The sequence below is a fragment of the Eschscholzia californica genome, unplaced genomic scaffold, assembly GCF_041429995.1.
Source record: "Eschscholzia californica isolate CP2 unplaced genomic scaffold, dmEscCali1.0.p SCAF_4, whole genome shotgun sequence".
NCBI lineage: Eukaryota > Viridiplantae > Streptophyta > Magnoliopsida > Ranunculales > Papaveraceae > Eschscholzia > Eschscholzia californica.
Window position 1 is genome coordinate 5283578 of NW_028238461.1, and position 22667 is coordinate 5306244.

The 22667-nt window shown below is 36.1% G+C and overlaps 2 protein-coding genes across 8 annotated transcripts; both read right to left on the reverse strand.

Moving 5' to 3' along the window:
• Window positions 1-99: 99 nt before the first annotated feature.
• Window positions 100-18525, reverse strand: LOC147541912 (sulfite exporter TauE/SafE family protein 3-like). Of its 3 annotated transcripts, none has more exons than XM_086632558.1 (12): window positions 18424-18525; window positions 2763-2922; window positions 2405-2605; window positions 2246-2310; window positions 2127-2154; window positions 1902-1987; window positions 1741-1827; window positions 1379-1429; window positions 999-1220; window positions 718-811; window positions 487-627; window positions 100-372 (listed from the first exon to the last, which is right to left on the reverse strand). In XM_086632558.1, the coding sequence occupies exons 1-12, from the start codon at window positions 18523-18525 to the stop codon at window positions 284-286; spliced, it is 1326 nt and encodes a 441-aa protein (XP_086488684.1). In that variant the 3' UTR covers window positions 100-283. The 3 variants fall into 3 exon arrangements, with proteins under 3 accessions (XP_086488684.1, XP_086488683.1, XP_086488682.1); XM_086632557.1 differs by lacking the exon at window positions 18424-18525 and adding an exon at window positions 3014-3347; XM_086632556.1 differs by lacking the exon at window positions 18424-18525 and adding an exon at window positions 3014-3347 and having other exon boundaries at window positions 100-627.
• Window positions 18344-22333, reverse strand: LOC147541913 (lipid droplet phospholipase 1-like). 5 transcript variants are annotated; one of them, XR_015223095.1, is made up of 12 exons: window positions 22297-22333; window positions 21976-22190; window positions 21709-21776; window positions 21150-21220; window positions 20385-20627; window positions 19937-20100; window positions 19783-19838; window positions 19632-19684; window positions 19418-19538; window positions 19142-19239; window positions 18657-18782; window positions 18344-18596 (listed from the first exon to the last, which is right to left on the reverse strand). XR_015223095.1 is itself a non-coding variant. In XM_086632559.1 (10 exons), exons 1-10 carry the CDS (start codon window positions 22116-22118, stop codon window positions 18711-18713), a joined length of 1089 nt encoding a protein of 362 aa, XP_086488685.1. In that variant the 5' UTR covers window positions 22119-22276; the 3' UTR covers window positions 18518-18710. The 5 variants fall into 5 exon arrangements, 1 of the variants encoding a protein (XP_086488685.1); XR_015223096.1 differs by lacking the exon at window positions 22297-22333 and having other exon boundaries at window positions 18344-18484; window positions 18661-18782; window positions 21976-22276; XR_015223094.1 differs by lacking the exon at window positions 22297-22333 and having other exon boundaries at window positions 21976-22276.
• Between the last annotated feature and the right edge of the window lie 334 nt (window positions 22334-22667).

Sequence of the window (22667 nt, forward strand, 5' to 3'; positions counted from 1 at the left end):
CTGTAAATATAAATGCAGACAAGTATTCAAATCTCCTACACAGTATAGAGTATAGACCTTGGTGGAAAACAAATCATGAATAAAAAAGATCGAATCAAATGGAAAATGAATCGCCATCTATTTCTTCCTTTTTGGGAATTGGTACATTCAGCTAAAACTCATTAAAATGTTTACTGGTGAACAAAAAATTGCAACAAAGCACAAGCTTAATATTTGGTTGTTTTTGGGACCGCATACAACATACTTGAGACAGTGAGAGCAGGGAGGACGACGAAAGAAACCCTTATCTACCACCAAATTTGCACAAGTTCTCAAATCCCATATATTCGTGGCGCTCGATCATTCTAATCATGTTTATGATGCCCACTCCACCTGTAAAACAAAATATCGGTTGAAGACAGGTTAGCACTTTGAAGTAGTAATCCTTTCTTAAAACTATAAATGCGAGGAACCTTAGATATTTACTTATACCTAAATGGTACTTACCGAGTGTGATAGCGCTTGTAAAGTTTATGAAGGCCAAGATGAATATAATGATAGATGCCCTTCCTAATGCAGTAATCATCTTTCTTACTACTCGTTGCCCTACCAATGCAGCAATTGTCGCCACAACTACAAAATACAAGGCTGCAATAGAACATATAGAGTTAGAACACACGCGCGCAGACACATAAAAAACAACTTGAAATAGAACAGACAAAATGTGACATTACTTACCGTAGGGTACTGGAAAACGATGTAAAAGGTAATATTCTACGACCGACATGGATGCAGAGAATGTGATAGCAAAAGTGGTTGTAGCGCTAGCGACCTGCATCGACCGTTTCCAAATTAAACCTCACAAAGTAACCAGTTGGTTAAATTCTTTAAGCCACTGTTTTATAGAAAACTGTCGCTAACACAAGATTACTAGACAGATTTGTGCAAATCCTGGTTAATATCTTCCGGAGTTTGCGAAAAGGAAAACCTCGGGAAACATGAAAAAAAATTATGCGCACCTCTGGAGGGATGCCGAGCTCCAAAAAGAGAGGACCTAAAAGAAAGCCTCCGGCTAGACCTAGCATGCCGCCAATCGTTCCGGCCAGTAAACCAAAGAACGAGAACAGAGCTAATTGATGAGCTCTAATCATTCCACCCCCTTCTCCAAAACAAGCAACCACCTTCTTTCCCGTGTGTAAGCTAACTGCTTGATACAGAGTCACTCCCAGAGAGATGGGGATCTGTAACACGGAAATGGAGAATAGTCCCATATGGACAAAGAAAAGTAAATAAACGATGCCCGCAAATTTAATTCATTTTACAGTCGAGATGCTTCAAATTTAGGTTTCAGAGGCAGTGGTGTAATGAATTCAGGCTATGAAGGCAAAACACAACATACCTGTAGTAAGTTCAAGACCCAATATATTGTGGAACAGGTTGGCATATAAATCTGCAAGGAACACATAAAAGCAAGTATTACATTAGTTAGCACATAGCACCCATACATATGGCGACTTAGGTTCCAACAAACGCCGTTATTTCCGTATGCTTACGGACCATGCCCAAGCCCAATGAATACAAGTTTCTTTCATGGTAAAGACTCCATGAGCCCAACTGGATGCATGTCTCAACACTTACTAATTCGCTTGGTTAGTTCACACCTATAGCTAAGCGAAGACTCTGTCCCCAAGCCAAGTGGGAGTATTACAATACATATGTGAGAAAACCCTAATAAGATCTTAATTCTTACGAAAGACGAACCTTAGTAATCTGTATTGCAAGGAACGCAACCCAGACGGAAACAACTAGAATAAGCGCCTTCCATGGAACATTCTTAATTATAGGTACCTAAAAGATGAAAGAGGTTAGCTAGTAATCCATTTTGAGAGGAGATGAAAGTCAAAACTAGTTGACATAGTAACCTCTGCTTCAGATAAATTCCTTTCTTCTTGAACCTCCCTTGGACAACTGGGTAGAGGCCTATAACCCACTCCCTCGCCGTCGTTACCTAAAAAAAACAAGGGAAAACATAGTATAAATCAATTTTAAGCAATCCAATAGCTATCCTAATGAATAACAATGTCATTATTTGTCCTTTTTTTTGCACTCTTAAGGAAATTTTTGAGAAACCAAATTGTTCAACTCACCACTTGACTCCAAGCATTTAACACCCTCCTGAAATCAACAACACAAGATTCAAAACTAGAAGGAGAATACACAAGATAACTTTGAACACGAACAAGAGACATCTATCTAAGTCTTTTACCCTTTTTAACTCGGTTTCTTTTTTCCATGTCCTTATGGCTTTGAAGAACGCTACCATTGACGTCCCTTTACGCAAAATAAACCACCGAAAACTAGTCAACAAGTTATGTCAAGTCCAATACAAAGCTAAAAAACATGAAAGTCATGTTGTTAAGTTTACCTAGGAAAAATATAATAAGGAGAACAGTAACCATCCAGTCAGGGAAGATCATGTTGAAACCTACTCCGATACTAATACCGAGCATAAGCATTGGTTGAACGAGAACTACCAAGTTGTAATCAATAATAGGCATGTCAAGTGTTGGATGCTTTCTCTTTAGGTTGTAGTAAACAGTTGACAAAGCTGTAGCTACAATCATGCCTATATATCCCAAAAACAATATGAAAGAGTTAAAAAAAAACTCCGTCCGATCGCATTTAATCAACTCCAAAGTCTAAAAACACGAATTTAGATGATTTGATTCAATTTTGACACATGAAGAACTTGTATAATAATTAATCTTTTATGTACTTCTTACATTTAGAAATTGGAGCTGATGATTTTGGATCAAACCCAACGATGAGAGTAAGCATGGGAACGAAAATTCCGCCCCCACCAACTCCTCCTCCACTCCCTAATGCAGCTCCAAAGAAACCGACAATCGTTCCAACTATCATCCGCCATCCAACTTTCATTTCCTGCAACACAAAACTCATAAGCTTTTAGTACATGCATAAAATATAAGATCATTCTCATGAAGAATTCGCTATAGTTGAAGTACTAACTCACCGGCCAAACGTGTTCGTAACTCGTAGATTGACCTGATTTCCATAAGAAATTTCTAATATGAAGAAAGTAATAATTCAATTCACTGTTTTCTACACTTCCTTCCAATCTTAATGATTTAGCATTGTCTATAAGGTTTCCATCTATCGAAACAGAAACGAAAACCAAAACTAGAAGAAATGTGAATGCCATCATTGTTGCTATTACACTCATTTCTTGCCATCTCATTCTGAATTCACCCATATTTTGTTAATAACTTTCTCTTTTCCTATCTTCAATTGAGATATATACGTAAAAATGTATCGATAAAATTGAATTCGTGCTTGTATCGGACCCACGTTTGGTTTGAACTTATAGGAATTTTAAAAGGTTTACTTGTTCTTCTTCTTCTACATATATAAATTAAAAGAGCAGGTTTGATTTGGTAGAGTTCTTGATCCCCATGAATGGAGATTAATTAGCTGTCTAGGTGAATTTGGAGAAGATTTCAGCACATCTATTAATCCAAGAGAAGTCTTGACCCCAACTTTTCACATTCTGGAAATTTTTATTTTATTTATAATGATTTTTTTTATTTTCAACTAGGTAAGAAAGTCCAACGACCTAATAGGGCAAGTGGATTACTTGAAAAATAAGGTTTATTTCAACAAAGTCAATTGTTAAGTACTACTCCAGTATATATAAATCTAAACTTCTTAATCCAAGAGAAGTCTTGACCCCAACTTTTCACATTCTGGAAATTTTTATTTTATTTATAATGATTTTTTTATTTTCAACTAGGTAAGAAAGTCCACCGACCTAATAGGGCAAGTGGATTAACAATTAAGTACTACTCCAGTATATATAAATCTAAACTTCTTGATTTCATCAATCACAATCCAAAGCATCAAGGGTCTTCAAGGGGTTCTCTCAGATCAAACAGAAGAGCACATTAAATTCGGACAACGTGCGACCTACGATTCAGGCAGAGAGACATGGGGATGTCAATGGAGGAGTTGGGCAAAACGCCCAAAATTGGCCCAAGTATAAGAACCCAGCCCACGTCAGAGAAACAATACGCTGCAGGTCCATGGCGCCATGCTTTCAAATCGAAAATAAAAAACAACCTTGATTTTTCCAGTAATCACGGAAATGCCATTGAAATATACCAAGACCCCTTAAAGCAACCGTCCCATCTCCATTAATTTCTACCCACGCTGCTCAGTTTTGGAAAACCATTTTCCTTCTTCCCACATCTCTTCACCAGTTGATTTTTTCTCTCTCCAAAAACCTTTCTTCTTCCCACATCTTTTTTGACTTTCATTACTGCAACAGTAGAAGCTCAAAAAAACTTCAAAGAAGTTAATCTCCTTCAATGCTACTTGGATTTGTGGAAGAAACACTCAAAACTATAAGTATCCACTTAGATCTTAAACATCTTCTTTTTGTTTTTCTTCATAATCGAAAAAGAAAATCTTTTGCTGATTTGGGGAAGAAACTTCTAGATGGGGTTTTGAGTCTGTTAAAAATGGGTTTCTCCTTCTCTCTCATCAACATAACCAAAACCATATTAACTTTCTCGTTTGATTTGAGAATCTTTCCCGGTTGATTTTTATTTCAAAACCCTAAATCGAAGAAACTTTGTGTTTGATTTTTATTTAAGAACCCTAAAACTTAGAAAATTTCCAGTTTAGTTCGTTTAAGAACCCTAAATCTGAAAAAGATTTCTTCTTTCATTTTATTTAAGAACCCTAAATCTGACAAAAAATTTATGTTTTATTTTTACCAGGGAAACCTAAATCCGACAAAACTTTTTGGTATGATCTTTTCGGTACATAGTTTCCTGAACTGTAAACTGTTTACTTCCCGATAAATAGTTTCCTGTATACATACCCACTTACTAAGATTATATTTCGATTACAGTATATAATATTATTTACCTCTAATAAATAAATTTACAGTATATAAATGGAGTCAACTACCTCTATTGTGACTAAGCCAAAGAATAAGAAACAGTATGACTAACATGATATGAATGAGTCTCAAGAGGGATAGAGAAAGAGAATTGAAGATGAACTGTCTCAAATATTCTGAGTATGCTATCGTGTTCTAGGCAATTTATGCTTAACTATTATATTCTAGGCAGTTTCCAGTACATATTTTTGTTCCCTGTACATAGTTTGTTCTCTGAACATGGTTGTACAAGGTTTAGTTCCCTGTACACATGTTTGTTCCTGACCATCAATTTAGTTCCCTATACACGTGTTTGTTCCTGACCACTAATTTGTTCCTTCTACACATATTTGTTCCCGGGTATAATTATGAGTATGCTATTGTGTTCTAGGTAAGTTCTTCTAACTATTGTATTGTAGGCAGTTTGTTCCTCGTACATAATTTGTTCACTGACAAAGATTTTACAAGGTTTTGTTCTCTGTACACATGTTTGTTCTTGGAAAGTATTTCTGTGTATGCTATATTTGAAATGTAAATGAATGTGTGTTAGTCTTTGTTGTATTTGAAGGAGTTGAAGGAGATGTCCTTCGACCAAGATGGCAATGCGAGCAATATGTCGACTAGGACAATTGATGTGGAAGATCATCAAGTCCGATTGATTTAGGGATCGTAGAGTTGTAGCTAGAGACCAACTACGATCGTCGAATTACGAAGTAATTCGCGGCTAACTTCGATCGGATCCTACAACGGGTTACACATAAGAGTGACAAATTGATCTAGGATATGACTAGTGGGAGTGAGATATAATCATGGGAGTGTCCCATAAACATATCTCATAGGCCTAAAAAGGAATTAGGCAAAGATAGTACAAAAAGGCCAAAAACAGGGTTTTTGGGCCTAGGCCGATTCGGGCACTTTTAGGGCTCGGATTGGGCTGATTTTTGGAGGGACGTTTTCTTATGTTATGAACATTAAATCTGCCAATTTTGGCTGGGTTTGGACGTCATCTCCTTAGGGAATTGAGAAAATACCAATAGTTGCTATTTTCGACTATTTCCCTAAATCTTATTCTAAAGGGTGTTTTAGGAAACCTAAAAGGAAGTGGATTCTTATTAGGGTTCTATATAAACACTCTTAGGGCAGAGAATAAGGTGTGGAATTTCTCTCTAAGCTTTCTTACTCTACCACATCAAGTAGAGAGGAGAAAGTGAGCTAATTCCCATTACTATCAATCTAGTCAAAGAAGAAGGTGTTCTTCTATCCAACCACCATTGGTGTGCTAGCTATACAACAAGGTGGGAGATCAAATTGATTGCTCGTGTCCCAAGTAGAGGAGCTACACTTGAAGCTCTTGGTCTTCTTCAATCAATTCAACTAGTTCGAGGGAAAAACGATTAAGGTAATCTACTATCTCCATTAGATTAATTACTAGTTTTGCATGTGATCCTGGGAATACTAGTGTAGACATTAGATGTCATATTTCCGCTATAAACACTAGTAGAAGGGTGTAAATCCCTTCAGTGGCGTCAGAGCCTCTTGCAATGAACTAATTTTTGCTAAGAATCGAACTAGTTCATATTAGATATGATTGATAGTTTGATAAATTGAGTTTGTAAAAGTATTTTAAAAGTGTTTTAAAATTATTTAAACTCACAATTTGATAATATTGAATGGGATTCAATGAATTTCAAATTGAGAATCAAATTGATGATTAAAAGTGTTTTAAAAACCTTAATTAGATTGAATTTCGGACTAATCCATGCTTGATTAAGTTGATAGTTATGTTTAAAAGAGTTTTAAACATAAGAATTTGATTGATTTTGAATGGGATTCAAGAATTTTTCAAATAGATTTCAAAATTGTTCTTTGAAAAATTTCGAAAACCTAGACTTTGATCCAAAATTGGTTTGATTAAGAGTTGTTTTTAAGTTTTGGAAACTTTTGGAATTTTAGAAGTGTTCTAAAAGAAGTGTTTTGAGTTTTAGGAAACTCTCAAAACAAAATTTGGAAATTTTAAAAGTTTCTACAAGTTTTGTAAAAAATTTTAGAAGTGTTCTAAAAGATTTCAAAATTTAGAAAAGTTTTAAAATTGGAAGTTAGCAAATAAGATTTGCACAACAAAAAAAAAAATTTTTTTTTGGAAACTAGGGTTTTGAAAAACCCTAGTGTCCGGCCAGGAAGCTCCTGGATGCGTCCTCTGGACGCGTCCAGAGCAGCTGCTGAGACGCGTCTAGGACGCGACCAGCAGCTGCGACAGAAGCTTCTGGACGCGTCTTGAAGACGCGTCCAGAGCAGCTGTTGGGACGCGTCTTGGAGACGCGACCAGCAGCTGCGGAGGGAGCTTCCTGGACGCGTCTAGGACGCGTCCAGAGCACTCGACCAGACGCGTCTTGGAGACGCGTCTGGGAGGTTCTGGGTGTCTCGGACTAGTCCGAGACACCTAGTGCTGGTCCGGTCCAGCACCAGACACGTCTAGGACGCGTCCGGTGCATGGACTAGCGTCCTGGCTCCGGGCCAGGACGAGACCAGGCCTTGGTAGGCCTCGGCCAGGACATGCCGGCCCTATGGGCCGTGCTATGCCCGGACCTTGTCCGAGTCCTTTTTGGGCTTGGGCCGGGACTTGTCTAGGACTTGTCCCGGGCTTTTCCGAGGCTTTTCGGACCACGAAAAGGGACCATCATTCGAGTGGGAGTTTTTGCCAAAATTTCTTCCGATTCCAACCAAATAATTCCAAAATCAATCCGGGCCATCCAAGGGCCCAAAACGGATTTCTCTTTAAATTGATTTATGAAATCATTAAGAATCGAACCAATATTTTTCCGAAATTGACCCGGGCTTTCAGAACCCGAAACGGAGTTTTTTCTTAAAGATGATTTTAGAAATCATAAAAGATAAAACCGGAACGCACCATTAGTTGAATTCTTCGAATTTAGACTTAAGGTCCGTAATGTGACATGTGATGTCAACAAAAGTATCTCCCAAGATAATCATGCATATATAATTGTTAGCCTTGATATATTATATGATTGCATGTGATGTGAATGCGGGAAACTAGTATGGCCATAGATTTATTTCTTTATTCTTGTTTTAAGCACGGATGGGTGCATGCTTTGTAATTAATTTTAATTTCAAGTTTATACGATCTGCGAATCGTTAGAGTCTTGTAATTAGAGTTTAGGGTCTATGAGTCCATTGAAGAAACTCGAGGATGAAATCCAAAGGCGAGTGGGAGAAATCAATGGAGGTTCAAAGATGGCGATCTAAGACGAACCGAAAGGCGAAACAAGAAGAAAACCAAAGGAGATTAGATCTTCTAGGTTAGGGGGCCATACTAGGATCCATGTCTGCTTGATTTACTTTCTCGCGCACATTTACTTACTTTTTACGCTTTATGTCGTGGATGTTAGTTAGGCTAAATAGTTCACTATAACAAACGCCAGGCTAGCGTAAAAGTCCCCAAAACGTAATCTTGAGTAATCGCCTATCCAGATTAAGACACTCGTTGCGCCCTTGTTCGAGGAAGGTGGGTCGGCCTTCGCAGAGTACCTCCTCTACCTTGGGACAATGCGGGTAGGTCTATAGAAGAGGCCTACATGTCTAAATGGTTCTACTCAACGAGATCAGCAAGAGAGTGTTGGATACTCGAGGCAAAAGGATAGATTAGTCATTCATTAATGAAATCTATCAACCAAGAGTCATAAGGTATGATCAGTGAAGTAGTTCACTCACCCGGAACGACGGAGTCAAAGGGTAGGGCCTTCGTCCGCTTTACTCCGAAGAACTGGGGTCTTGGAATCACTTATTCAATCGGGGACGATTTTTATTGAATAATGTGGGAAAACTAAGTTTTTCAAAAACGATAACGAGTTTTAAAACTTTGCCATTTCTGTTATGTAGTTCAAAGATGACACAAACGATTTCAACATTGAATCACACCTAAGGGAGGTGCTGATCCACTTCCTAGAGTGGAAGAATGAATCTGAGAATAGTTCTCAGATTCAAAAGGAAGGTCACTAGAATACCCAATCCCAATGTTGACTCATACAAGAGAAGGTCAAAAGCCATTTGCAAGCAATCGTATAACATTCTCTTTGGAAGAGTAATGAATGCTAGCATAACCATTAAGACAAACTAAGGAAGAAATTCCTACAGAAGTCATAAATGGAGAGGTATGAGACCTCCAAGGCAATCTGAAAGTCATCCTAAGGGAAGACAACAGAATACATCTATCACCCAATTCAATATCGATTGAACAAAGATTGATAAAGACCTTAGATGAGTCACTCAGGTTGTTACAAACAAACTGAGCAGAACATACGGGAATATCCAGTCTAAGAAAGGTTCTTGAGATTTGGTACAAAGAATCTAAAAGATCTTGAGATTCAAAAGGGCAAAAGGATCAGTCAAGTGAGACAAACATTTGATCAAAGAAAAGCAGTTGCCGAGTACATGATCAAGAGTATTCCTCATTACTGTGAATGTTTCTAAAACAATGGCTAGACCATTTTAAAGGAAACTACCTTTAGCACCTGGAGGACAAAAGGAATGGAATTATGAATTCCGGTTCCGTATCCTTGCTAACAAAGTTAAAAACAAGTATCGTAAAATTCCTTCATCAGGTATTTAAGACCAGATGAGCGGCTCAGTGGGAGCTTAAGGGAATTACATACTTGACTAAAAGAAGTAAAGATCCAAGAGGGAGCAGAAGCAGTAATGCTAGGGATGCTGAAAGGGATCACAGTCTTCTTTTAGACACTGATCTAGCTTAAAACTTAATAGTGATTATTTTGTTCTTCTAGAAACATATGATGTTTTAAACCAGTGGTAAAATTAACTGAAGGTTAACATTGATAATGGCTAAAATCAAGAGATTCAAACTCATTAAACTTCAGCATTGTCAATTAGGTCTTAAGGACTGAATTGACAAAGTCACCCTTTTTCAAAAGACATAGAGACTGGTAATCTATTAGGACTCATACAGTGTTATGCAGACCTATAAGTTTACTTGCAGAAGCTAACGAGAGAAACTTCAAATACGTACTCTGACAACTTCATGAAGTATGGAAACGTACAAATCATAAAGTATAAGTCGGAATGTTTGAAAGGTTCAAACAAAGTACAAACCGAAGTAAAAGAATCATTTTGACAAGAGAGTTTAAGTCATCCGATTAGATTGGAGTGATAAAAACTTGAGTCAAATACTAAATAACCATCAAAGGAGTTGAGAAAATGTTTCCCAACTCGCTCCATGGAACACATCTGAGGGATGGTGGATTCAGTGGGAGTAATCGAACATTGCTATGCATAATTCGATCAAAGATGGGTTTAAGCCAGTCTTCCGAATATTTTGGGACATATTCTATAAACGATTGTTTTCACATTTACCAAAGTCCGTCTAACAGCTAAGCTTGTAAAAGCATTACAAAATTAGCTAAAGTCTGACGCAATTTCTTTTTGAAAGAAATTTGGGCTTCTTCCATAACCAATCAAGAGAAAAAAGTGTTTGTTGCTCATGATAGTATTCTTCTAATAATTAGCACTAATTATTACAAGAATAAGTGGGAGAAAAGTACAAGTCGATTTAATTCGATCATGAGAAAAATCATGAAGGGTCATGAAGAACAATCACGAAACTTGTACAAGACGATTAAATTCGACCAAGAGCAACAAACTGCGGCTCCTCGGAAAAGGAAAGGTTAAAGATATGATCTTGTAAACCCACCGCACAAAAGCGAATGTCATTCGCAGGAGAACTCTCAAAGCGAGTGAAAGTGTCTCTAAAGGAATATCTCAAAGTAGTTGAGAAAATTCCAAATTGTTGTTCAAAAGCCCTAAAAGGTCAAATCTCAAAGACTCAGAAAATAAAGGTTATTTCTGAAGAGATAAAAGACCTGCGCAGAAACGGAAACTGACTCTAGATTTTGGCTAGAAGCCAAAATCATCGTGGAATCCATATCTCGTCAAGACATGAAGCTTGATAATTTAAGTCAACAGAAGACCTAAATTGGTTTTCCAAAATAGAAAACTGAGAAGGATGGAAACATTCATGTTTCCCGAAACGAGACAAGAAGAATAAAGATTCTTCCAATCAAGTTATGTCCACATGCATGCTTCAAAAATCTATCAACGGATTAAAAGCACGCAAGAGTTAGAATCTTCGATTCAAAAGGCAATCAAAGAAGTTTGATTCCTGAGGAATGAAGAAAATCTTGAATCACGAGTTTCAAGAAGGTAAGTGGGAGAAACAAACCTTCCGGGTCCGTATGCAGAGTACATACAAAAGATTGAGTACGACATAAGGTGTTGTATAACAGTAACGAACTGACTCAATAAAGGACCACACACAAAAGGATAAAATGCCATTTTGGGCATCTGAAGATCTATAGGCATAGATCAAAAGGATGATAGGATTAGAGAGACTCAGTACGTTGAGATGCTTGAGATCCGAAACAGAAAACCTAAGACTCGGAAAGTCTAAAAGAATTTCGACCAAAAAACTCATGACAGAGGGCGTTGCAAAAATCGGAGTCTGAAAAGACACCGATGAGCTAGCACGCATGAGAGAGACATTTATGTTCGAAAACATAAAGTCAATCATGTTGGACATGATTAGCATTTAAACATCCGAATTCGGATTGGAAAACCGAAACACTACTTAGTACATCCTAGAAGGCTAAAGGATGAAGTAGTACAAAATTGAACATGTCATCGTAGCAAACTTTCAGACATGGAAGGAAAGTAGGCTAAAAGTGTTTAAGCCGGGAACTGTTGCAAATACTACATAAAGAATTAAAAGCCTTAACTCTAGTAAAAGTTACTAGAAATTATCAAGGTTGAAGATAACCGTCTTCAAATTAATTGATAATTAGCAAAGTTTAAAACCGGCTACCACGGTAGTCAAACTGAACTGTCACCTAAGACATAGTATGAGATTCATACACAGTCTAAGGCATGAGGTATAATTTTAAACCTCGACGAGTAAAACTGAGTGGGTAAAAAGAGTTTTACGGAAGAGGCTCAGATTTACAACTCTCGTTATCAAAAATAATAGAGTTATTTCACAAGTCGTCTAAATTTGGTTTAGTATTTAAACGACAGTCCATTGATGATAAAACATTCCGAATAGGTTTGTCAGATACGTGATCTGATGAATGAAACCCTATTAAGTGAACTTGGAATATTTATTATCGAATCCCTGGTCCAGGTCATTGCATGGACAACAATGACTCACGAAGACTAGCACGGGAGTCGATGGGATAGCGCAGTTTCATGGGCTATAGGAATAGTATATTCTATTCGACTACGTGAGTGTGTAAAAGGTTTATACACTGGATAACCCTCAAATGAGAAGTACATCACTCGTGATGAACGTCAATACTTCTCATAAAGACAATTGGAGAGATTCCTCAAAACATGAGTGCTCCACTCATCTTATGTAAGGAATGCCCGACTTTGGTTCCGTTAAACGCCGCGCCGTAAAAGGAGGTTATAAAGGCGGATACTGGGAAGGACAGGATAGACATGAAGTTAAGTGGGAGCGCAAGAATGGATTGCGTCACCCTAATCACATTAGGTACAAAGTGTCTCAAGGCCACTTGATGAGTAGCAACTGAAAATGCGTGGCCGCGCTCAAACAGATTAAAAGTTAATCGTTTGTCTTTTACAGTTGTACTCGGATATCAAGAAAGTCTGAATGACGTGACGTATCAGATGGGATACTAAATTGACACGGGAATCGAGGCATTGCACTTGTTCTAAGTCCAAGTGGGAGTCTGAAGGAGTTGAAGGAGATGTCCTTCGACCAAGATGGCAATGAGAGCAATATGTCGGCTAGGACAATTAATGTGGAAGATCATCAAGTCCGATTGATTTAGGGATCGTAGAGTTGTAGCTAGAGACCAACTACGATCGTCGAATTACGAAGTAATTCGCGGCTAACTTCGATCGGATCCTACAACGGGTTACACATAAGAGTGACAAATTGATCTAGGATATGACTAGTGGGAGTGAGATATAATCATGGGAGTGTCCCATAAACATATCTCATAGGCCTAAAAAGGAATTAGGCAAAGATAGTACAAAAAGGCCAAAAACAGGGTTTTTGGGCCTAGGCCGATTCGGGCACTTTTAGGGCCCGGATTGGGCTGATTTTTGGATGGACGTTTCCTTATGTTATGAAAATTAAATCTGCCAATTTTGGCTGGGTTTGGACGTCATATCCTTAGGGAATTGAGAAAATACCAATAGTTGCTATTTTCGACTATTTCCCTAAATCTTATTCTAAAGGGTGTTTTAGGAAACCTAAAAGGAGGTGGATTCTTATTAGGGTTCTATATAAACACTCTTAGGGCAGAGAATAAGGTGTGGAATTTCTCTCTAAGCTTTCTTACTCTACCACATCAAGTAGAGAGGAGAAAGTGAGCTAATTCCCATTACTATCAATCTAGTCAAAGAAGAAGGTGTTCTTCTATCCAACCACCATTGGTGTGCTAGCTATACAACAAGGTGGGAGATCAAATTGATTGCTCGTGTCCCAAGTAGAGGAGCTACACTTGAAGCTCTTGGTCTTCTTCAATCAATTCAACTAGTTCGAGGGAAAAGCGATTAAGGTAATCTACTATCTCCATTAGATTAATTACTAATTTTGCATGTGATCCTGGGAATACTAGTGTAGACATTAGATGTCATATTTCCGCTATAAACACTAGTAGAAGGGTGTAAATCCCTTCAGTATTCCCTGTACATAATTCATTGGATGGTGCTATTAGAGATGTATTTACCACTGAATGTTCCTCTTTTACAGTAAGCACATGAGGAGTCCACTACCGCTATCGTGACTAAGCCAAAGAACACAACAACAGTTTGACTTACATGATATGAATGAGTCTCAAGAGGGATGGAGAAAGAGAATTCAAGATGAAGTGTCTTAAATGGTGGTGTTGTATTAAGTTTATATATTCGCTTAGTACCACTTTTTATTTAATGTATTTTTGCTCATGTACTAACACACCTATAATGTACTATAAACGAATGTATGTTTTGGAACAATATGCTTTGGTGAAACTTAAATAGTAGGTTATTGTGCGAAATTTGAAATATGATACATATCCTGACTTAGTTTATAAAGCGTTAACAGTGTACATTTGTAAATGTACAGTAAATTCCCAAATGTGTTGTACATTCGCAAATGTGCAGAACATTCGCAAATGTGTGTACAGTACATTCGCAAATGTGCAGAACATTCGCAAATGTGTGTACAGTACATTCGCAAATGTGGAGTACATTAGTAAATTTGTGTGTAGTACATTCGCAAATGTACATTATGTTCGAAAATGTACAATACATTTTCATATGTACTCCACATAGAAGTTTGCAACTCACATTTTGAAAAGTGCATTTTCTAATGTACTCCACATTTTGAAATGTACAACACATTGGAAAATCTACAATACATTTTCAAATGTACTCCATATAGAAGTTTGCACCCCACATTAGGTGGTTGTTCGTAGAAAGAAAAATTTGGGGGGGACCAAGCTAGAAGAAAAATGACTTACAATTATGCACTGTAAATTTTATAATGTACATGAAATACAATTATGTACTGTAAATTTTATAATGTACATGAAATAACAATATGTATTATAGACTTTCATGATAAATTTGTTAAGGTACAGAGTCGTACAACTTCAACTAATGATAACATTAATCGATTTGAAGACTTTGTGAAGGGAAAACTATCTGTGAAACCTTTCATGGTCAAGCTTACATCTTAAAATGTACAGGACATACAATTATGTACTGTAAATTTTATAATGTACAGAAAATAACAATATGTATTATAGACTTCCATGATACCTTTGTTAAGATACATAGTTGTATAACTTCGACTAAAAATAGCATTAATCGATTTGAAGACTATGTGAAGGGAGAACTGTTTGTGAAACCTTTCATGGTCTAGCTTACGTTTTAAAATGTACAGGATAAACATTTATTTACTGTAAATTTTATAATGTATAGGAAATAACAATATATACAATATTCTTCCATGATAACTTTGTTAAGGTATAGAGTTGTACAACTTCGACTAAAGATAACATTGGTCGAGGTTTGCGTATACCGGTGATGAAGTCTTCACACGTGTGAACTGGATTATAGGGTTTCCATGATAACTTTGTTAAGGTATAGAGTTGTACATCTTTAAGAGAAATATTCATCATCTTTAAATTGTAGTGTGTCCAGTGCACAGACACAGGTAATAGGAACTTGATAGTATAACGGGAACTGAAGAGTGTACTATACGTTTTGTAATGTACTATACACATAATACTTTACTAACCATCTAACAACTTATTGTAAATTTTGTCATGCACTGTACTATACACATAATACTTTACTGGCCGTAAATTTTAAAAGGTACAATAAATACAAATATGTAGTATTGGGATGAATGATAACTTTGTTTTGGTATAAAGTATTACAACTTCGACTAAAGATAACATTGTCGATTTGAGGACTATGTGAGGCGGAGAACTTTCTGTAAGACCTTTCATGGCCTAATGTACATTTTAAAATGTACGACCAATACAAATAGTACTGTAAATTTTAAAATGTACAGTAAATACAAATATGTTGTATTGGATTGAATGATAACTTTGTTTTGGTACAAAGTATTACAACTTCGACTAAAGATAACATTGGTCGATTTGAAGACTATGTAAAGGGGGGAACTTTCTGTAAAAGCTTTCATGGTCTAATGTACATTTTAAAATGTACAGAAAATACAAATATGTATTGTACACAATCCTTCTTAATAAGAGCACGACGAAAGATATGTAATGAAAAATGATATCTAAAACTTATCAATGTATAGTAAATATTTTTGTACACATTACATTTCAATATTCCCCGAGAAAGAATCTAGTGTGTCCAATGCACAAACACAGGTAGCAGGAACTTGGTAGTATAGCGGGAACTGAGAAATGTACTCTACATTTTGTAATGTACTGTACACATAATATTTTACTGACCGTCTAACAACGTATTAGAAATTTTGTCATGTATTGTACACAAACTAACACACAGTACAGATAACAACTGAACATTCATACGCCATAAATTTTTAATCTTTTAGAGAGAGAAATAAATGAAGAAGAAGATCAGAAATTTTTAATCTTTTAAAGAGATGAAGAACATGAAATATGTCCCAGAAGTTCTTAATCTTTTAGAGAGAGAAATAAATGAAGAAGGAGATTAGAAATTCCTAATCTTTTAGAGAGAGGAAGAGATGAAGAATAAGATTAGAAATTTTTAAATTTTTAGAGAGAGAAAGAGATGAGGAAGATCAGGAAACATGGTGCAAAAAGAGAAAGAAATCGATTTTGAGAGATTTTGTTATAATCTCACATCTTTCGACATGCTCTTATTAGGAAAGATTATGTACAATCTCAGATCTTTTAGATTCTATTATAATCTCAAATTAATTTTAAAGAGGGAAAGAGACAAAGAAGATCAGAGAGAAATTTCTTGAGAGAGAAAGAAGAAGCAAAATATGTTGAGAAATTTTCTTCCTACAGATTTACTTTTCATGATTAGACATGAAATTAGTCAGAAAAAGATGGAGGTGTAGGCACTACGTACGGTTAAAGGGTAATATAGGAAGGAACTGGAAAGAGAAAAGAAAAAAATTAGAATTTTCTGACATTTGGACTGATCCCTCATTTTTTATTTTGGCTGGGGATGAAGCTTATTTCCCCTCAACTTTTTGGATCTCTGACTCATTTTGGCTAGAAAATACTAGTACGTAGTATTTTACTTTGGAGATAGTATTTCTTTGAATTTTTACATAGATAGAAGTTTTAGAAAGATTAAATGTGAAATCATATAAATGCATCTATGAAAAGACTAAAAAATCCTTGCCTATCATATTCAAGTTTCCTAATTTCTTGGGGTAAACTAGTATTTACAAGTATATCACCAAAATGAAGTATCTTCACAAACTATTTTAATAATGAATTCAAGAAATAAACTTTTGATAAAAAAAAAAACTCAAATTTTGGGTTGAAGTGAGATTGACACCTTAAAGAAAACTATTGAAAATTGAACGAGTTAATTGAAATGGTCTTAGTTTGTGTTGAAGTGAGATTGACACTTTGTGATGACAAAATATGATTTTGCAGACCTACCACTTTGTACCCTGCCATGACCAGTATGTCTTGCAACATCCATTTGACCACCCTTCACTTAAAAGAGAACTTGATTTAGCGGCTGTTTCCCATAGACAACGTATGGTGTTTCATCGTTTGCCATAGGGTGCATCTATAAGCACCCCTCCTTTTTTTCACCTTTTGAGTCTTGTTCGTAGACTCTAAGATTGGTCTGAGTCCGTGTTATACAAATCTAACACGAATCAGGTTCAGTTCGAGAGCCACAAATTGCTTTAGTCTGTTGGGACGCTAAGAGTGACAATGACCCAAGAGTAAAAATGAAGGTAGCTATCTTGGAAACTGTACGGAGCCAAAAGTATAGGCCTAACTTCAAACTCAATAACTATTGAAACTCTTGAGATAGATTTGTAAAGGCTTCATCATGAAATGAACTATGTGTTTGTTAGATATAGATGGCAAATACAAAGTCAATTTAGATAAGAACTATTAAAACTTGGGTTGTTACATCTTAATACACAAGAAGCTTGCTTTTTTATTTCAAGGATTACTTTTTTTTTTTCCAAATTATTGTTCAGATAAGAAATTTAATATTACATTCAAAATAACATTATTACTATTCATCTTTCTTTAAATTTCATTAGACATCTAAAGAAGAAAGAAAAATCACACCCCAAAGTCCTAAAGGATAGAAAAATGCCTTCCCACAGAAATATAATTAGGATTATTACAAGTTCTCTACCCTTCCAGAAGTCCCAAAGGATATGGAAAATTGATAGTCAAAATACCTTAGAAAATGAGACACATAATTTGGTCCACTATGAATCATTCTCTCTCTTAGTTTCATGTATTTGTGACGCCTTGATGACTCCACATCTTTAATTTTCAAGTATTGGGATTGAATTGTTTATTCTTAAGAAAATAAGGAAGAAGGTGCTCAAATTGTATTAAGATAAAAGTTGAAATAAAATATAAATCCTGACTACTCTTTCATGACAACGTCATGCTCAATAAGAAAAAAATTGATTGAGATAAAGAAATACAAAAGACTAATACAAAAAATATTATGTTATTTGGTACTTGTCTTATTTTTATGTGAATACAATTTTATATCGATTTTACTTGTTATAAGACGAAACTTTCAAACTTAACACAACAATCTGAGTAGGTTGAGGCGCGATAAATTTGGAGATGCTCTGAGTAGAGGTAAATGGCCATTAAAGTATTTCTCTAACTCATGTTATATAACTGATGGTTTTAGATATAAATAGAAGTCATAGAATTTGAAATTCAAAGAGTGATAGAGATGTTCTTACTTACTCGTAAACAACATTTTTGCGATGATATGCAATTACCCCCCAATATCAAACAAGTGGTTTCCCTAACATTTTTGTACCATTGAAACTTATTATATAGGATCATTCCCACAATGACATTTTGTGCAATTTTAAAAAATCTTAGAAAATTCTAATTCTATTAAATACAAAATCAAGCTGATCAGCAAAACACTGATCTTCTCAATTCTAAAGTGATTCTATTAATACAAAATCTACTAACCCAGAGATGCCTAAAGTACGGGACCGTCCGTGTCTGCCTGTTGCCGGAATTCAAGTAAGGAAATGATCAACCATGTGTTGTATAACATCTCCACCTTCGGATTGCATGAAGGAAAATTTCACCTGCAAATTATTTTGCTAGTTTGTAACTAACTCTGAAATACGATCGTAAATACATGTATAAAGTTCCAAGTAAGGTAGTGTTTCTTTCTCTATCTTGGATCTGAAATCTGATTCAAGGTCTGAATTGACTCGATTCAGACAATGAAGAGAAAAACACCACCTAAGACAGTATACCAAAATAAGAAACTGAATAGAAGAAAGAAACTGCACGGTATATGGTGTGACTATGAAGATTGAATTCACTATGCCCCTATAGTTGGTATATTTGGAAAGAAAGCTACTGAAACGGTTGACTCGAGACCCTTGATGCAAACATGCAGTCGATTTTGTATCCTTGAGAAAGAGAAAGAGAGAGAGACCTGAATGACACTGTGAGCAGCGAATTTCTGTTTGCTACCATGAAAGCTGACATGTACTTTCTCCCAAGATACACGAGAAAGACCTGCGACTATCTCATCTGCATAAAGTTCCCAAGCCGAAGAAACTAATAATCAACTTCATAAATTAACCTAAAGAAAAGATCAAATGGCATCATGAAAATATCACATTCTTAAATTACACGAAAATGAATGCAAAGAGACCAAAAAGACCCAGAAAGAGAAACCTAAGTTAGTCATGTACATATTCGCACGGACCTTCTAATATATCAAAGGCGTCACCGTCCACTGATATTGACAAAGACTGATCAGAATCATTTGGCTTGCATAGTTCTTCATGTACAATGTGTGGATATTTCTCATCTAGACACTCCTTCCACTAGAAATGAAGAATTCCAGATACAGCAGTGAGAATGATACAAAAAAAAAAAAAATTAAACAGTAAACTGCACGATGCAAGATAAAATATTACTTCTGGAAATTCCCCTTTACGTCTAATTGATGATGTCCTCCATCCAACAATATCTTAACAGCATTGTTACGGTAACAAAATAAAGAAATGAAAAGGACCGATAGAATATTAGCAAAGAAATTAAGTAACGATGACGAATCATATAGGATACGATCATATCCAGTATTTGAATATATTACTCGACGTTTGAATGCTCTCAAGGCAGACCTGCATAATTGAGTCACATTAAATGTCATGATTAGCTTACCCGATATGACATTTCAGATAACTTAACTATTGAAAAAGGTGAGCCAAAAGGATAGTACATGAAATTAAGGTCACCAAAATCATCCACCATTCGACGAAGTAACGGTGACTCCCCTCTCTCGGCATCAGTAAGAAAAAGATGTCTGCCAGTTCTTCTGAATATCCAGTGAATAACACAAGATGCAGTTTTCTCAAGAGCAGTTACACCGAAAAGAAATGGAACCTGAAAGAACAAAAGATTTAAGCAAAAGAAGACACCTACTTTTGTATCTATCTTATGCATTGTTGTAAGTACTACTTTAGTAATACGTTTATTCCTTAAATTTAAAACAATTGGGTTCAACGAGACAAAAAAAAACTTCAGAGCAAATTCTAAAGAAAATGTGAAAGGATTTGGTGAGTTATTCAACACTCTTGGTGGAGCAAGGATTAAGAAATACATTATAAGCATTTAGTTGATTAGCTTCACCCATTAATCTGCGCATGAAACAAAGTATGAAAAGGTACCTGGTTTTTACCCCGTGAACCAAGATGAGGAGTAGCAACGGTAATAAAATTCATTGCCTCTAGACCATATATAGTTCCTCTATAATCTTCATCGCTTGCATTCGTTGATGCATCATCTGCATTTTCTCTTCTTGGGGGTCTATATAATCTTCCAATCGCATATCTTGCCACTAGTCCTCCTACAGAATGTGCAACGAAAGAAATCCTCCGTACTTCTGGCATTTGTTTAATCATCTCTATGACCTAAGATTATATATTGCGTTAAATATTCAAAATGAGAAATGGGTTTATGCATATCGATTTGATAAACCATTGGGAACCATACCAAATTGAACTCTCCTCTGAAATTTTTTTACAGTACAGATACATAGAAGCATATATACAAGGCAAGAGACACTGCTACTCTATTTCCATAGATTTTTTGGTCCGCATAAAAACAGGCGAGGGGGAGAGGGAATTGAGCTAACCAAGGTTGTAACTTTGTTTAAGACATTTGATTTAGTTACTTGAATAATCGAGAAACTTCAGATTAAAACAGTCCAAACGCTAAATGAGAAGTACGAAAATACAGGTTCATCAAAGACCGATTAGTTCCTACTACCAGCAAAATAAAACATTCAAGCAAAATTGAAATCTTATACACCATGCCAACCAAAAATAGAGAATCAAAACAACAAGGTTGCAAACTAGTCATTTGATGTTGTGAGATCTCAGCCTAAAAAACAATCAAGTGAACCTTTAACCAAGAATCTGAATGAAACCTACCTCCTCAGATAAACGCTCACCCATGACATCCACACCATCTAATGTTAGCCTAGACACGTTCCGAACACTACCTGCAAAGTAATTAAGCGAATAAGAACCAAGATAAAGTCAATCCTAGACCATTACTTTCTCATTTAATTTCTAGACGTCTGCCCAATATATGTTCGCTATTGTTGTCCGCATCAACCCGTTCGGTGTCTGTGTATCAAAATTGTACCAAATAGCATATTATATCCTATATCAGTATATCCTTATGATATATTGTGGTACCAACTACTTACTGCATCATAGCTGCTCCGAATCAAGAAATTCCCACACAATTAACACTATACGTTTTAGCATAAGTGTGTTTGCTACATTAATTACCCAGACTCCCTAGAAACCCTTCTTGGTATGATCAAAGATAATGTTGTAATAAGGAAGTAGCTATGAACAAAAACAAACTAACTATAGCAACCACATGAAAATTACAACACTTTTTTCGCCAAAACTACAAGAACAATGAATCTTGAAATCTGAAATGAAGTAAAAAAAACAAATTAACAAATTTGATCCTTACAATGAACAAACACTTTATCAGGAAGCATTTTCACAAATTGCTCTGCCCCAAATTTCCAATCTGTGGAACTGCAACAAATATTAACCTAATATTAGTCCCTTTAAACAAATTAACACTTCCCCATCTTTTTCCAAAGAAGCTCAATAAAATGTGTTCTTTTTTTCTTCAGTCAATTTGATTAAATGAAAAGAGGAAAATTTGTTTTGATCAATTTGAACAAATGGATGTAAATTCTGATCTCAACCCAAACCACAGAAATCAAAATACCTTCCAAGAATACCATTAACCATGATAACAAGATGATCAACCGAAGTAGAAGAAGTGGAATTATCACAACTCCAAACATCTTGACCTCCATTAACAGACTGAGAAGAACAAAACCCTTTCTTCTCCTCTGTTTCAGAATCCATGCTTGGGGTTGGGTGTTAATGTTTCTTACTCAGTTCGTCTAGTACACGGTTTCCAGTTCATACATTTTATGCCTGTAAAACAATAATTCAAGTAGACAGAAGGAAGTTGTTGAATTAAAAAGGTAGATGGAAATGAAAACGTAAACGTAAACGCCTTTAGAGAGAGAGAGGTTCCTACTATGTCAATTTATCGCACCCACCTTCCAACTTCTTTTGGCCCATTACCTTTTGATTATTTTTTTGGTTAAAAGGGGACCATCACCCTAATTTGTAGTAGATTTTTTCCCCGAAAATGGAAGAATGCCCGACCACAATCCCGACCGGCCCAATCCCGGGGCGGGGTATGTGGCGGGTTGAGATTTAGAGAGAAAGATCTCAGGCTGCCACATACCCCGCCAGGATTTTGGACGAGCATCCTGTGACTGTTGTTTTTCCTCTATAGGAGTAAAAATCTTTACTACTTAAAAACTCACTTTTTAGCCACTTACATGTTGAGTCGTACACCCCACTTATAGAGACTTATAGTGCATCGATTCCGGAAATTCGAAT